Genomic DNA, 12,626 nt, shown 5'->3' with positions numbered 1-12,626 from the left:
TTTACGGTTGCTCTCAGCAAGACCTCTGTGATTAGTGGCAGTACGGCCCTTCTTTGGAAAACTCAACTTAATTCATCTTTCCACATTTGGTATCCAACTTTATTATTTGTCAGTCAGTTTTCTCCGACCATAGCGTTAGTTTTTTGATAAATTGCTTTTTTTTTAGGAATCACTTCACAGCGTGAGCTTGCTTGATTTGTATGTCAAATGTGTGTATGTGAAGTGTAGGAAAGTTTCAGGATGAAAACATCCACATCCATGATCAACGGTTCTATTAAATTACGAGAGAGCTCTGTAATGTGATCCTAACGAATAAAACAAAGAGGAGTTGAAAGACCACCCTAACAGAGTGACAAATGCTGTTGGACTCTAGTGTTCAGTGCTGGATTGGTGTTTCTCTTTGAAATATTCTCTCATTTCTTTCTTTTTATTTTAAATGCATTTACAGAGCTCTGAGCTCAGGCGGTTCAGCTTCCATTATGTCATTGTTTGGCTGGAAGCTGGAGAAGTGTATTCTAGTATAATCGAAACAAAAAACTTTACTTTTTAATTAATCTGAAAGACCAAAGCACAGACATTAAATATGTCCTATATGGCTAATAATGACCATTAATCCTTTTTCATTGTTCTTTTTAAAAGCAATGCTTGACAGATTTTCATAAAACTTATTTTTGTTTGTTTTAATATGAAAGGCTTATTTATTCCAACCATGTGGATTTCATGGTTTTACAGCCAGCATTGATCGCGTCTTGTCTTGGTTCTTACTAGTGACATATGGTTTCCTTGTCACACTATCAAATGCAGTGCATTTACTAATGTGTTTCTGCAGTGGATAAAGCAGAGTGCATAATGTCTGTGTAATGAATATCAAAAAAGAAAAAAACATTGAATCCCCTTTCTTGGGCTTTCAATATGGTTCAATTCAATGGGAAATAACAGCTTTCTTGATCATGAGGCTGTTCATGGGGATGTTGTCGTTGGCAGAAGCTCTTCTCAGTGTCACTGGCTTAAGAATGTTAACAGACACTTTATGTCGTTGGACCAGAGGAAGTTGCTCCTGATGATTACCATTAATTTCAAAGGAACAGTTTGAGAAAAACACACTCACACACACACACACACACACACACACACACACACACACACACACACATGGGTTTCCATGTTTTATGACATTCCATAATGATTTTTATACTGTACAAACTGTATATTATATACCCTAACCCTAGCCCTAAATCTACCCATCACAGAAAAAGTTCTGCATTTTACGTTTTCAAAAAGAAATTGTGTTCAGCAAGGTGACATTCAATTTATTAAAAGTGGCAGGAAAAACATTTATACTTATTTATATGTTGAATCAAAGAATCCTGAAAAACTTATTCCACAAAATATATTTAGCAGCACATTGATAATAATAAGAAATGTTTCTTGAGCACCAAACTAATGAAAATTCAGCTTATACCATCACTGGAATAAATTATATTTTAAAGTATATTCAAATAGAAAATAGTTATTTTAAATTGTTTTTATAGAATATAATGACAGCTTTTTCATGTTTGGTAAACTAATCCTTAAAGATTTTCCCTGCAAAATCTTAATCTGTGCAAGTGTTTTTTCTCCATATCTGCATTTGCTTTGTTTATTGAGTCGTTCTTATGTGAGGAACAAAAACATCAATAATCATGAATGACATGATGACAGAAATATAAACACTTGAACTCGCCATTCAGCAACTCAACCAAAGAGAAAATGGGAGGTCATTGTGTGTGTAAGTGGCACAAGGGAGGGGTGAGACTAATCCTATTGCATGTGGGTCTTTTCGGAGGGTGAGTCTGGGGTCTGCAGACCTTCTGTGTCCCTGTGACAGCGCTACGCGGCGAGAGGCATAGTGCCTATGTGCCTCGAATGGAGTAAGGAACAAAATCTTAAAAATTTAAAAAGGTAGGAGGAAGATGGTGATAAATGTGTTTTAAGGGGTGATACCTTTTTGGGGTTTCTTTTTAATGTAATGTAATGTAAATTGTGGGGAACTGTTGTTGTGTGTATAATAATCTCTTAACAGACAAATAAGTATGTCACATCCTGTGGAAAGACAAAGCTTCACTGTAAGCAGGTTTTCATATACAGTTTCTTTCATTACTCATATTGCCATTTATAAACTGCATTTAACTTATTGAGGTTAAACTCTTGTAAGGGGTTCTGTCCTCTGGTATTAGCTGTCACTTTACTTTTCTGGTCTGCTCTATAAGACTTCAGCTGACAGTTGGATTTACATCCCCCTCTTGTTTATATAGCTGTGCTAAGTAATCTTCTCACCGTTTAATCTGTGTTTTTTTCCTAGTAATGGACATTAATGGAAAGTTGATATGTTGTTACACATAAATGCTTGATTATCCTTTATCACAGAATGATTTTGCTCTCATAAGAGAGCTCTAGTAGTTTGTGTGATGCTCACAGACACCAAAGCCGTGTTATTTTGAGCAAAACCCCAGAGTAGCAATTTGATTGTGGTCTTTGTCTACAGCATATACTTAAATATGCCAGAAATGTGTTCTCCAAGTCCAAGAGTTCGAGCTACACGGTCACAACATCTGGCTGGCAGTTTGAACATTTATTGTCAGGTTACATTCCTCGAGGTTAAGGTGAATAAGAACTGAAAGGAAGTTTGCTTTTACTTTCTGTCTGCTCACTGTGCATTGAATAATGTCAACCGCATTGATTCTACCCCTACTGAATGTCTGTATAAACAGCCAAATGACACATCTGTAAAAAAGCCCCTAAGACTATTATTGGAACCTTTTCCAGTTCATGAATTCTGTCAGTCAAATTAGACGGCTGGTATAGGAAGCTTTCTTTGTTGTCATACTTACGCCAATTTCTGTTCTTGCGCGTACTGAGGTTGAGCAGCAAATGAGCCATGACTGCAGCGCTTTAACATGAGTTCATGCCTGCTGACTTTCTTTGTAATGGCAATTCTATTTATTTTCTTTCTGATTAGGTGGACGTCTGTGGCGCCTGTGAGTCAGGATAGATCTGGACTTCCAACGATCTGCTATTTTCTACTTTAATGGTATTGGAAATCAGATTTGGCACGCACCAAGACGACCAGCTAATGGCACACATTCTCTTGTTACCCCTCGAAGAATAAACGTGCACTTCTTCCTCAGTCTCCGTGCTTTCCTTTTGTTTCTGTGGATGACATCATGGACCTCTGTGGTCTAAGAGTATCACGGACGCCAGTGTTCTGGATCTGAAGTCTGTGAGGTCATTTTGAGAGGAATATGAAGCCATTTTAATGCGTCTGATTACAGCCACCACTGTTGAGCTTTGACTCAACATGCAGGGGCGGCCCAGGCAGGCCCAGCAGCAGCAACTAGGATGCCTATCACCCAAGAAAATGCCCTGAACCATCTCCCCCTCCTGGAGAACTGGCTCAGGGCTCAAGAAAAGGACAGAGACGAGGGCGATGAGTCTCGGATGAGCGCAGGTGGTGTTTGCCAGGCTGGCATCTGCAAGCTTGTGGAATACATCCAGCTAAACTTTGCTGAAGTTGAGAGTCCTTTGTACAGTAGTAGCCCATTTATAGAGGAAACTGATGCTGAAGTGAAGGCGGTCTACCTGAACAAGTCTGAGGAAGATGGACCGGAGTTCGGGCTCAGCTTTGGAAATATTCCCATTTTTGGAGACCCTGAGGGGAAGAAGAAAGGGGTCAGGAGGAGGCGCAGGAAGGGCGATAAAGGCCCTGTGTTGGATGTCGGGTGTATTTGGGTGACTGAAGTGAAAAAGAACAGTCCAGCAGCCCACTGTGGAGATATTAAGCTGCGAGATGAGCTGCTGTCACTAAATGGACAGCTGATGGTTGGGGTTGACGTCACTGGAGCCAGGTAAGATGTCTGAATTAGTTTACAATCAGCATAAAATATGTTTTGGTTTGTTTCGGTCTGTCTTAAAGAATTAGTTTGGTTAACAAAATAAGTAAGCGCTGAATTTCTCAGATATTCGAACCCATGCTGTTGATTTTAATGAGTTTGTCTTAGCTTTGAATCTCTATATTTCATTGATTGGGAAAAAGTGTGCTGTGAAAGCATTCCTCTTTCGTCTTGTCATCATGTAAAGTAATTTGAGTGTGCTGGAATCCATTGACAGTCTATGTGGAGTACCCTCATAATTTAAGATTTCCCCTCAATCTGTAAAAGCCAATAGGAAATGGGTCTGCTTATGGCAAGCCTTTTTAACTTTTATTCATTTCCAGGATATTCCAGGAAATTCAATTGTTGATATCAACAATTACATCTTTGATATCAACAATTACATTTTTGATATTAACAATTGAATTATTGATATCAACAATTTAATTATTGATATCAACAATGAGATTCTTGATATCAACAATTGAATTCTTGATATCTGTAATTGTATTTTCACTACTGAAATGTCACCATAGGCTGCCATTCAAAATTAATTGTTGATATCAACAATTGATTTCTTACTAGTAGAAATATAATTTTTGATATCAATAATTACATTGTTACTAGTAAGACTTCCTTGAATTCCTGATATCAATAATTCAATTGCCACTAGTTGAAATGTCTATTCTTGATATCAACAATTTAATTGCTACTAGTAAAAATTTTCATTTTTGATATCTGAAAATGTATTTCTGATATCAATATTATTTCATATATCTAAAATGGCTTTCTTACTAGTAACAATCACATTCATGATATCAGAAATTAACATTGTCACTAATAAAAAATGGAATTATTGATATCAAAAATGAGCATTTTTACTAGTAGCAATTCAATTGTTGATATCAAGAATAGACATTTCAACTAGTGACAATTGAATTCTTGATATCAAAAATAAAGGTTTTTACTAGTAAGAATTGTATTTCTGATATGTTAAATTGGAATTTCAACTAGTAAGAAATCAATTCTTGATATCAACAATTTATTTTGAATGGCAGCCTATGGTGACATTTCACTAGTGAAAATACAATTACAGATATCAAGAATTGTAGTTTTTACTACTTTAAATTCAGTTTCTGATATCAAGAATTATAATTTCAACTAGTGAAAATGTAATTGTGGATATCAAGAATTACTAGTGGAAATGTAATTTCTGATATCAAAACTTGCCATTGTTACTAGTAGAAATCTAATTCCTGATATCAATAATTATAATTTTAACTAGTGAAAATTGAATTGTTGATATCAAGAATTCATATCCTGGAAATGAATAAAAGTTAAAACGGCTTGCCATACCTGCTATAATTCCATTGTAATGTGCTAAAAAGTCAAAAGTGTTGAACTAAAATGAACCACAGATAACATTGCCTGTTTGGTACTGAACTTGTGTGAAAGACTTGGCGACAGTGATAACATCGTACATTGCCAAAAGTAAATCTCTGGGGAATGTCATAAAGTTTTATGCTGAAGAGTTGACATCAAGTTGTTAATGTCGTAAGCCCTTGGGGATAAGTATTACCTGGTGACCTCTAGTCATTTGTAATAATTGCGGAGTTTGTCTGAGATCTTTATCCCTTGCGAATCGGCCATGTCTGTAATTTGTAAAGTAAAACTTCCCCCGCAAATTACCTACTATATTTCGCCGAACACGAGGTCCTGTGATAATATTAGTCCCATGCGAATCGGTATCTTGTGATTTGGCCGGATCGTACATCATTTTTTCAAGGTTTTTGTTTCATGTGCGCCTTTTTATCCATCTTTCGGGAAGCATGGAGGCTGGTGTGGAGTGTTTTGATAGTATTTTGGGTGCTGGGTCATATCGCTGTACACAACTACACAATTTGCAGAAAGTGAAAGCTGAAAATCATCAGAAGAGCGAGAACAAAAAGAATGATTGGATGGATATGAATGACATGTATAGCAGCATGCGGTAATGAACTTTATTCTGTTTATGTCATAATATATCTAGACCTATAGCGAAAATAAATTTCCAAGCAATAGCCTATTGACGTCATATCCGGGAGATAAGTCGGTAAATTTGAGTAAAATCACATGCTTCGGTTATCCCGTGCGAATGCGCCACATGAAATTCAGATGTGGCGGGGTAATTTTTAAATCACACGAGGTCCCCAGATAGTACTAATCCCGTGCGAATAGGGCTTAAGATGGACTAAATCACCGAGAAGCTCTGGTAATAATTACTTTGCCCCACCTCTACATGTTAAACTAATAGTTTATGTCAGAAAAGTAAAAAGTTTAAGTCCGGGTTTCCCATACGGTTCGCGATTTAAATGCAGGTATGATGTAAAATTAAAAGTAAAAAATAAATAAATAAATAAAACTGCATGTCATGTTTATATTAACCATCATCAGATAACTGTTAAAAACATTATTTTTTTTGAGAATGTTAATTTTTTTTACATAATAGGAAAATATTTAGGTCAAAGGGGTTCTGCTGACAAAAAAGTTTGGGAATGCCATTTGGCACTGATGTAACTGGTCAAGAAAAGGCAGCAGTCCATTTATTCGAAAATAAAGTACAAACAGCCAAGAAAGGTTGCAGGGAGTTAAAATGGGTAGCAATTTTTGAAAATATATCTACATTCTACAAGTTCAGTGAGTGGGATTTCACATTAGTGATAGTATAGTATATCACACCATTTTCTGAATAGCTACTCATCTGACTGGGTGGCAGCTTCTTATTTAGGTATCAGGGTGATTCACAGCTGGTCACAGAGAACAGGGCCTCCTGTTAGTGTTCATGTGTCTATATACATCGTGTCAGCATGTCCCGGGGGTTGACTAGTTTTGCCCCAGAGAATGGTACTTGGATCAGGGCCACTGGGTTTTTTCCTTATTTGTTTCCTCATGTTGACAGCTCTGACAGACGGCTGCATGTGTCAGTGGTGTGGACAGTCTCGTGTCTGTCCTTGTTTGGCCTCCATCTGGACCGGCTGACACGCTCAGCTTTCACTTATACCGCCAAATGTCTGTGTCTAACTAAAACAAAGGATGGACCTGGACTGTGAAGTTAACCATGTTGCAGTGCCATGCTTTTTTTGCCTTTTCCTTTCTTGGCAAACAGAACCTTCGAAAATGTGTCACATTACCAGTACTTTTGTGCCCCAGGTCGCCACTGACTTTAAAAAATCATGTTGGAATGCTTTGCACCAATTTTCTTCATTTTCAAAAGCACTATGGCTTTCTAAAAAGAGCTATTTTAGCTGCTAATGTTGTTATTTCCATATTTGTAATTCAGTTTGCAAACCTTTTTGTTCAGAATGAGAATATAAGTGTCGAAATTTTGGACTCTTGATTTTTTGTTTCCTTGCGATCTCCAGTATTTTCCAAGTTTAATTGAAATTAAAGCTTTTTCTTTGGTAATCTCCATCGTTGTGATTTAAACATACATCCATCCATAGTAACATTGCAGCTAAATTATTTTTTTCTATCCAACCATGATAAAACATTTTTAATTTTGATCAGGCAGAGGTAAATGTACATGCAAAAGACATCTAAATGACTGTACATTGCAATTTTAAAGAGTTCACTCACCCAAAAATGAATATTCTGCCATCATTTATTCACCCTCATGTCGCTCCAAACCTGTATGACTTTCTTCTGTGGAACATAAAATATGATATTTAGAAATTAGAATGTTGGCTACCATGTTTGGTGACCACTGACTTCACTGACTATGGACACAAAAAAAAAAAAAAAAAAAACTAAGATAGTTTCTAAAAACATATTTTTTGTGTGTGTGTTTGCAGAGGATAAAGAAAGTCACACAGGTTTGGAGCTATGGGTGAGTAAACATGATGGAATTTTCATTTTTGCTTGAACTATCCCTTTAAAGCTTAAAGGGATAGTTCACCCAAAAATGAAAATTAAAATGATTTACTCACCCTTAAGCCATCCTAGATGTATATTACATTCTTCTTTCAGACGAATACAATTGGAGTTATATTAAAAAATGTCTTTTCCAAGCTTTATAATAGGAGTCAATGGGTAAATTTTTTCATCAAGTCAAGTGCATCCATCCATGATAAAAGTGCTTGAAACGGCTCTGAGGGGTTAATAAAAGTAATTTGAAGTGAAGCAATGTATTCGTGTAAGAACAATAACCATATTTAAAAATGTATCGACTAAAATAACTAGCTTCTGGCAGACGGCCATGCGCAAGGCGACTTACGCCAAAAGAGTAACACTTCACGATGTATGACATAGGATGTAGGAGTAGTGTAAGCTTTGATGCCTCTTCAAACAAACAGGGCTGGGCAACCGCGTTCGTTATTACGTTATTACGCAAGTGTCACAGGCCGGGGGTGCGGAGGGACCCCCACCCGTCCCAACTACCACTCTGAGGAGCTACACCCGGGAACACCACAAGGCTGGACACAAGGTAAAATAAGTAATTTGTCTTTATTAAATCTTAAAACATATTTAAAAGAGCATCAGCCTGGACAGCAAAACTTGTTCCACTCTTCCAGTCAACCGTGGGGCTCCAACTGCTCGACGCCCACGGGTCATCAGACGAGTGACTTCCTCTGTACCCTCAGGACAACAGTGGGGCTCAAAGGCTCAGAATAAGAGGGACCTTCAGGTATGTGGCTCAGAACACATAGGTAAAGGGCTTCCTCTGTTTCCTTAGGGTAGCGGTGGAGCTCAAGACGGGCTACGAGAATCTACAGGAGAATATCTCCATACAACGTGGGAGGCTGGTGTTCTCTACTCCTTCCAGACCCAGGGGCTCAGACAAAGGACCTTCAGGTAAGTGGCTCAAAACACAGAGGTAACGGTGGAGCTCGAGGGGCTTAGATTGACCCGGGACAGCAGGAGGAGCAGGATTGCACAACTTCTTCGGACGGTAATGGAGTTCGGAATGAGCCAGATCACGAGTCTCCAGGTAAGTAACTCCGAGCAAAAGGAATGGCAGCCTTCTTGGTCTCCTCGATGCAGTAATCGAGCCCAAAGTGCCTGAGACGGAGGGTCTTTGGAACTACCAGGAAGCTCAGGAAGTAGCGGCCTTAGAGACTGGATTTCTCGGTTCCTGCAACACAGCAATAGAGCTGAAGTACCTGAGATGGAGGGTATTTGGAGCTATCGGGGAGCTCAGGAAATAGTGGTCTTCGAGGTCGATGAATTCAAGATGGCGTGAGTGACTGACTTTCTCTGTTCCTGAGATGGAGGGTCTTTGGAGCTATCAGAGAGCTCAGGAAGTAATGGTCTTCAAGGACGATGAATTCAAGGTGGCGTGATTGACTGGCTTTATCTGTTCCTGCAACACAGCAATATAGCTGAAGTACCTGAGATGGAGAGTCTTTGGAGCTCTCAGGGAGCTCAGGAAGTAGTGATCTTCGAGGTCAATGAATTCAAAGCGGCGTGAGTGACTGGCTTTCTCTGTTTCTGCAACACAGCAATAGAGCTGAAGTACCTGAGATGGAGAGTATTTGGAGCTATCAGGGAACTCAGGAAGTAATGGTCTTCGAGGACGATGAATTCAAGGCAGCGTGAGTGACTGGCTTTCTCGGTTTCTCAGGACGGAAGTCGATCGGCACCTGTACACATCTACACAGCCGGGTGATAAGCTTCCCCACCCCACACGGGGCTGGATGATCCCAGGGCAAATTTGAGTGAACAGAACGGTTAAATCTTCCTCACACTTGTGTATACAGCAATCCCTCCACAATTCACACGTGAACACTTCAACTTGTAAGCACTGCAATTCTACAAATACCTCACAGTGGGTTTAAGCCTTCACTCCATTCGACCTGGATCATTCCACTCGCTGCTCATGTTCCAACCGGAGGGGGGGAGAATGCAACGATAAGGCGGGGTTATTTGAGAAAACAAACGGTCCTTCTCATCACCTGGTTCAAACTCACAACAAAGAGAAACAGCAAACAGGTGCGGATCTTCCCAAATGTCACAATGCCTCCATAAACTCAATCACGTTGTTTGTACAACAATCTGGAATTAGGTACTTAACTCTTGATGAATGACGATCTTCACACTCACAGGGACAACCTCCTCCCTCATCCTTTCGCTCGCTTTTGGCCAGTGCTTCACTCTCCGTACCTCGCCGTTTCTTTTCTTTTTTTCCTTCTTCCTTCAACTGCTTCTTTTATATCCTCTCCAAACATACACGCTCTCGTTTGCCACCGTAATCAACTCTAATTTCGTTCAGCTGCGACTGATTTCTGTGTTTTCCCTTTAGGTCGGCCATGACGGTAAACCGACACCGGCCTGGTGTTACCCCGGAAGTGCTCCCCCGGGGGACTATGCGCCGAATTTTGGTTCCGCCTAGTCACCCGGTGACACAAGCGTAAATCGACTTGTGTACGGCCATCGGCCGGAAGCTAGTTATTTTAGTGGATAAAGTTTTAAATATGGCTATTTTTCTTACACGAATGCATCGCTTCACTTCAGAAGACCTTTATTAACCCTGCCAGAGCCGTGTGGAGCACTTTTATCATGGATGGACGTGCTTTGATGGACTTCCAAAAAAATATACTCATTGACTCCCATTATAAAGCTTGGAAGACCCAGTACATTTTTAAATAAAACTCCGATTGTTTTCATCTGAAAGAAGAAAGTCATATGCACCTATGATGGCTTCAGGGTGAGTAAATCATGGGCTAATTTTCATTTTTGGGTGAACTATCCCTTTAAGGCTCTGTAACCACATCTTAGGGATTTGGGGAAAAAATGAAACAAAAAGAACTGGCATGAAGATTCTAACTGGTTTAACTGGAAACTAAAATAGTGCATGCATAAATTTGCCTAATTGTTTACGTCCAAAAAACAAGCAAATGCGTTAGCATATTCTTCTTATTTCTAGAGTGTTTATATCACTGTCTCATATCCTATACAGTCCTATATATACTCAAGTTGAAGACTACTTCCTTTGAATGTCCTGTGAATGTTGTGGTCTGTCAGGATTGACTCAATCCCTGTAATTTAAGCTCTATAATTAGGGGTTGTTTTGTGTGACTGATAAATGATAGGAAGTTTTGCAGTGTTCACACAGAATCTGGTTTGGGATAACTGATTCCTGTACGGATGGACAGCAGGATACAGAAAGGGAGGAGGTTCCTGGGAGTGGCACATGGTTTTGACCAAGAACAGACATATTATTTTCTCAAGCTAAAGAAAAGCTGTTCATGTCAAGACGTCTCTGGAAGAGAAACAACGGCTGTATTTCTTCTTGTTATTCTGACACAAGAGATCAGTCTGTTTCCTGTTGGTATAAGCTTCTTATACCAAGAAATCTGTGGATTTGGCAGGAAATTTTAGATGTCCGTCATTTGTGCTTGCAGGCTTATGTCATGTATGGTGATAGTTGCGATGAAATTTTTCAAATGTATGCTTCATAGCAAGCACAACTGAGTTAAAAAAGAAGAAATTAAAATCGTATGTTTCAACTATGGGGATAGAGATGTCTAAATTCTAAATTGCGCCTCTACAACAGCGGAAGCAGTTATTTTATAATACAGTAGTCAACATTTAAAGTGGATCAAAAAAGTTAATCAAAGTTGTCTTAAGACAAGAACGGGTATTGTTCAAAATTCATGTATAATTTTTTATAACTTTGATGAAAGGTTTTTATCCACTTCAAATGGTGACTACTGTATATCTAATATGGGAAATTAGCATAGCTAGTAATCAACATACAGATACTGTTCAAATGTTGGGGGTCGGTATGATTTTTTTTTTATGTCTCTTATGCCAAGGCTGCATTTATTTGATTAAATAATAATAAAGTAAAAACAATAATATTGTGAAATATTATTACAATTTAAAATAGGCCTATCTGATTTCTATTTTATTATATTTTGAAAACGTAAATTATCCCTGTGATGGCAAAGCTGAATTTTCACTGTCCATTACTCCAGTCTTCAGTGTCCTTCGCATGATCCTTTAGAAATCATTATAATATGATCGGATTTGATGCTCAAGAAACATTCAATATTATTATCAGTGTTGAAAACAGTTATGCTGCTGAATATTTTTGTGAAAACCATGAATAGCAATGTTCAAAGTTCAGGGAAGAAGGCTGACACCGGTGAACGTTCAACATAAACATGTATATAAAAATAAATTAACTACAAAATAGTCCAGGCCTGGTTCTCTCTCATCCATCACTAATGTCAGTCCTCCTTTTATCCTTCCGGAGCTCCTCCGTGAGACTCGAGACTGGTGTGACGCTCATTAGCACTCACGCCACCTGCCTCGCTCCGTTCCCACAGCTCTCGGCTCGGCCCAGCCCTGCTTGCCACACCATGATAATACATTTTTTTACGAATCTTTGATGATAGTAAGTAACAAAAACAGTAAGAACAGCATTTATTTGAAATAGAAATCTTTTGTCACATTTTAAATGTATCTGTCTCTTTTAATCAATTTATTTCATCCTTGCTAAATAAAAGTATTAATTTCTTTAAACAACAAAAAAAAGTGCTGACCCCAAACTTTTGAATGGCGGTGCATGTTGATTCGTTTGCTGGTGTTCCCACTAGGCTTCTAAACTAACTTGACCAGCACAATCTTGCATTAACCAACTTGAAAATTTATGCTAGTCAAGTCTGCTATCCAATCTTTACTGAAGACACCGCAGACTAATTTTTTAGAGTTCCAGCCATCCATTAGCTGTTTCCT

The 12,626-nt window shown here is 38.6% G+C and overlaps 1 protein-coding gene across 2 annotated transcripts in view; it reads left to right on the top strand.

The window, feature by feature from the left end:
• The window catches only part of pdzd2 (PDZ domain containing 2), a 112,585-nt gene that overhangs the window by 35,605 nt on the left and 64,354 nt on the right, over positions 1 to 12,626 (top strand). Inside the window, exons 1-2 of one of the 2 annotated variants that reach the window (XM_077231333.1) lie at positions 3,010 to 3,070; positions 3,312 to 3,884. In XM_077231333.1, coding sequence (XP_077087448.1) covers positions 3,379 to 3,884 — 506 coding nt within the window. In that variant the 5' untranslated portion in view covers positions 3,010 to 3,070; positions 3,312 to 3,378. Of the gene's footprint in view, positions 1 to 2,998; positions 3,885 to 12,626 lie in introns of those variants that run through there. The other variant, XM_077231332.1, reaches the window with a different exon arrangement.

This window comes from Siphateles boraxobius, unplaced genomic scaffold, assembly GCF_051911475.1.
Source record: "Siphateles boraxobius isolate OS27281-9 unplaced genomic scaffold, OSU_SipBor_1 16, whole genome shotgun sequence".
Lineage (NCBI taxonomy): Eukaryota > Metazoa > Chordata > Actinopteri > Cypriniformes > Leuciscidae > Siphateles > Siphateles boraxobius.
Note: the sequence above shows the minus strand (reverse complement) of the source record. Positions and strands in the feature narration are given on the sequence as shown.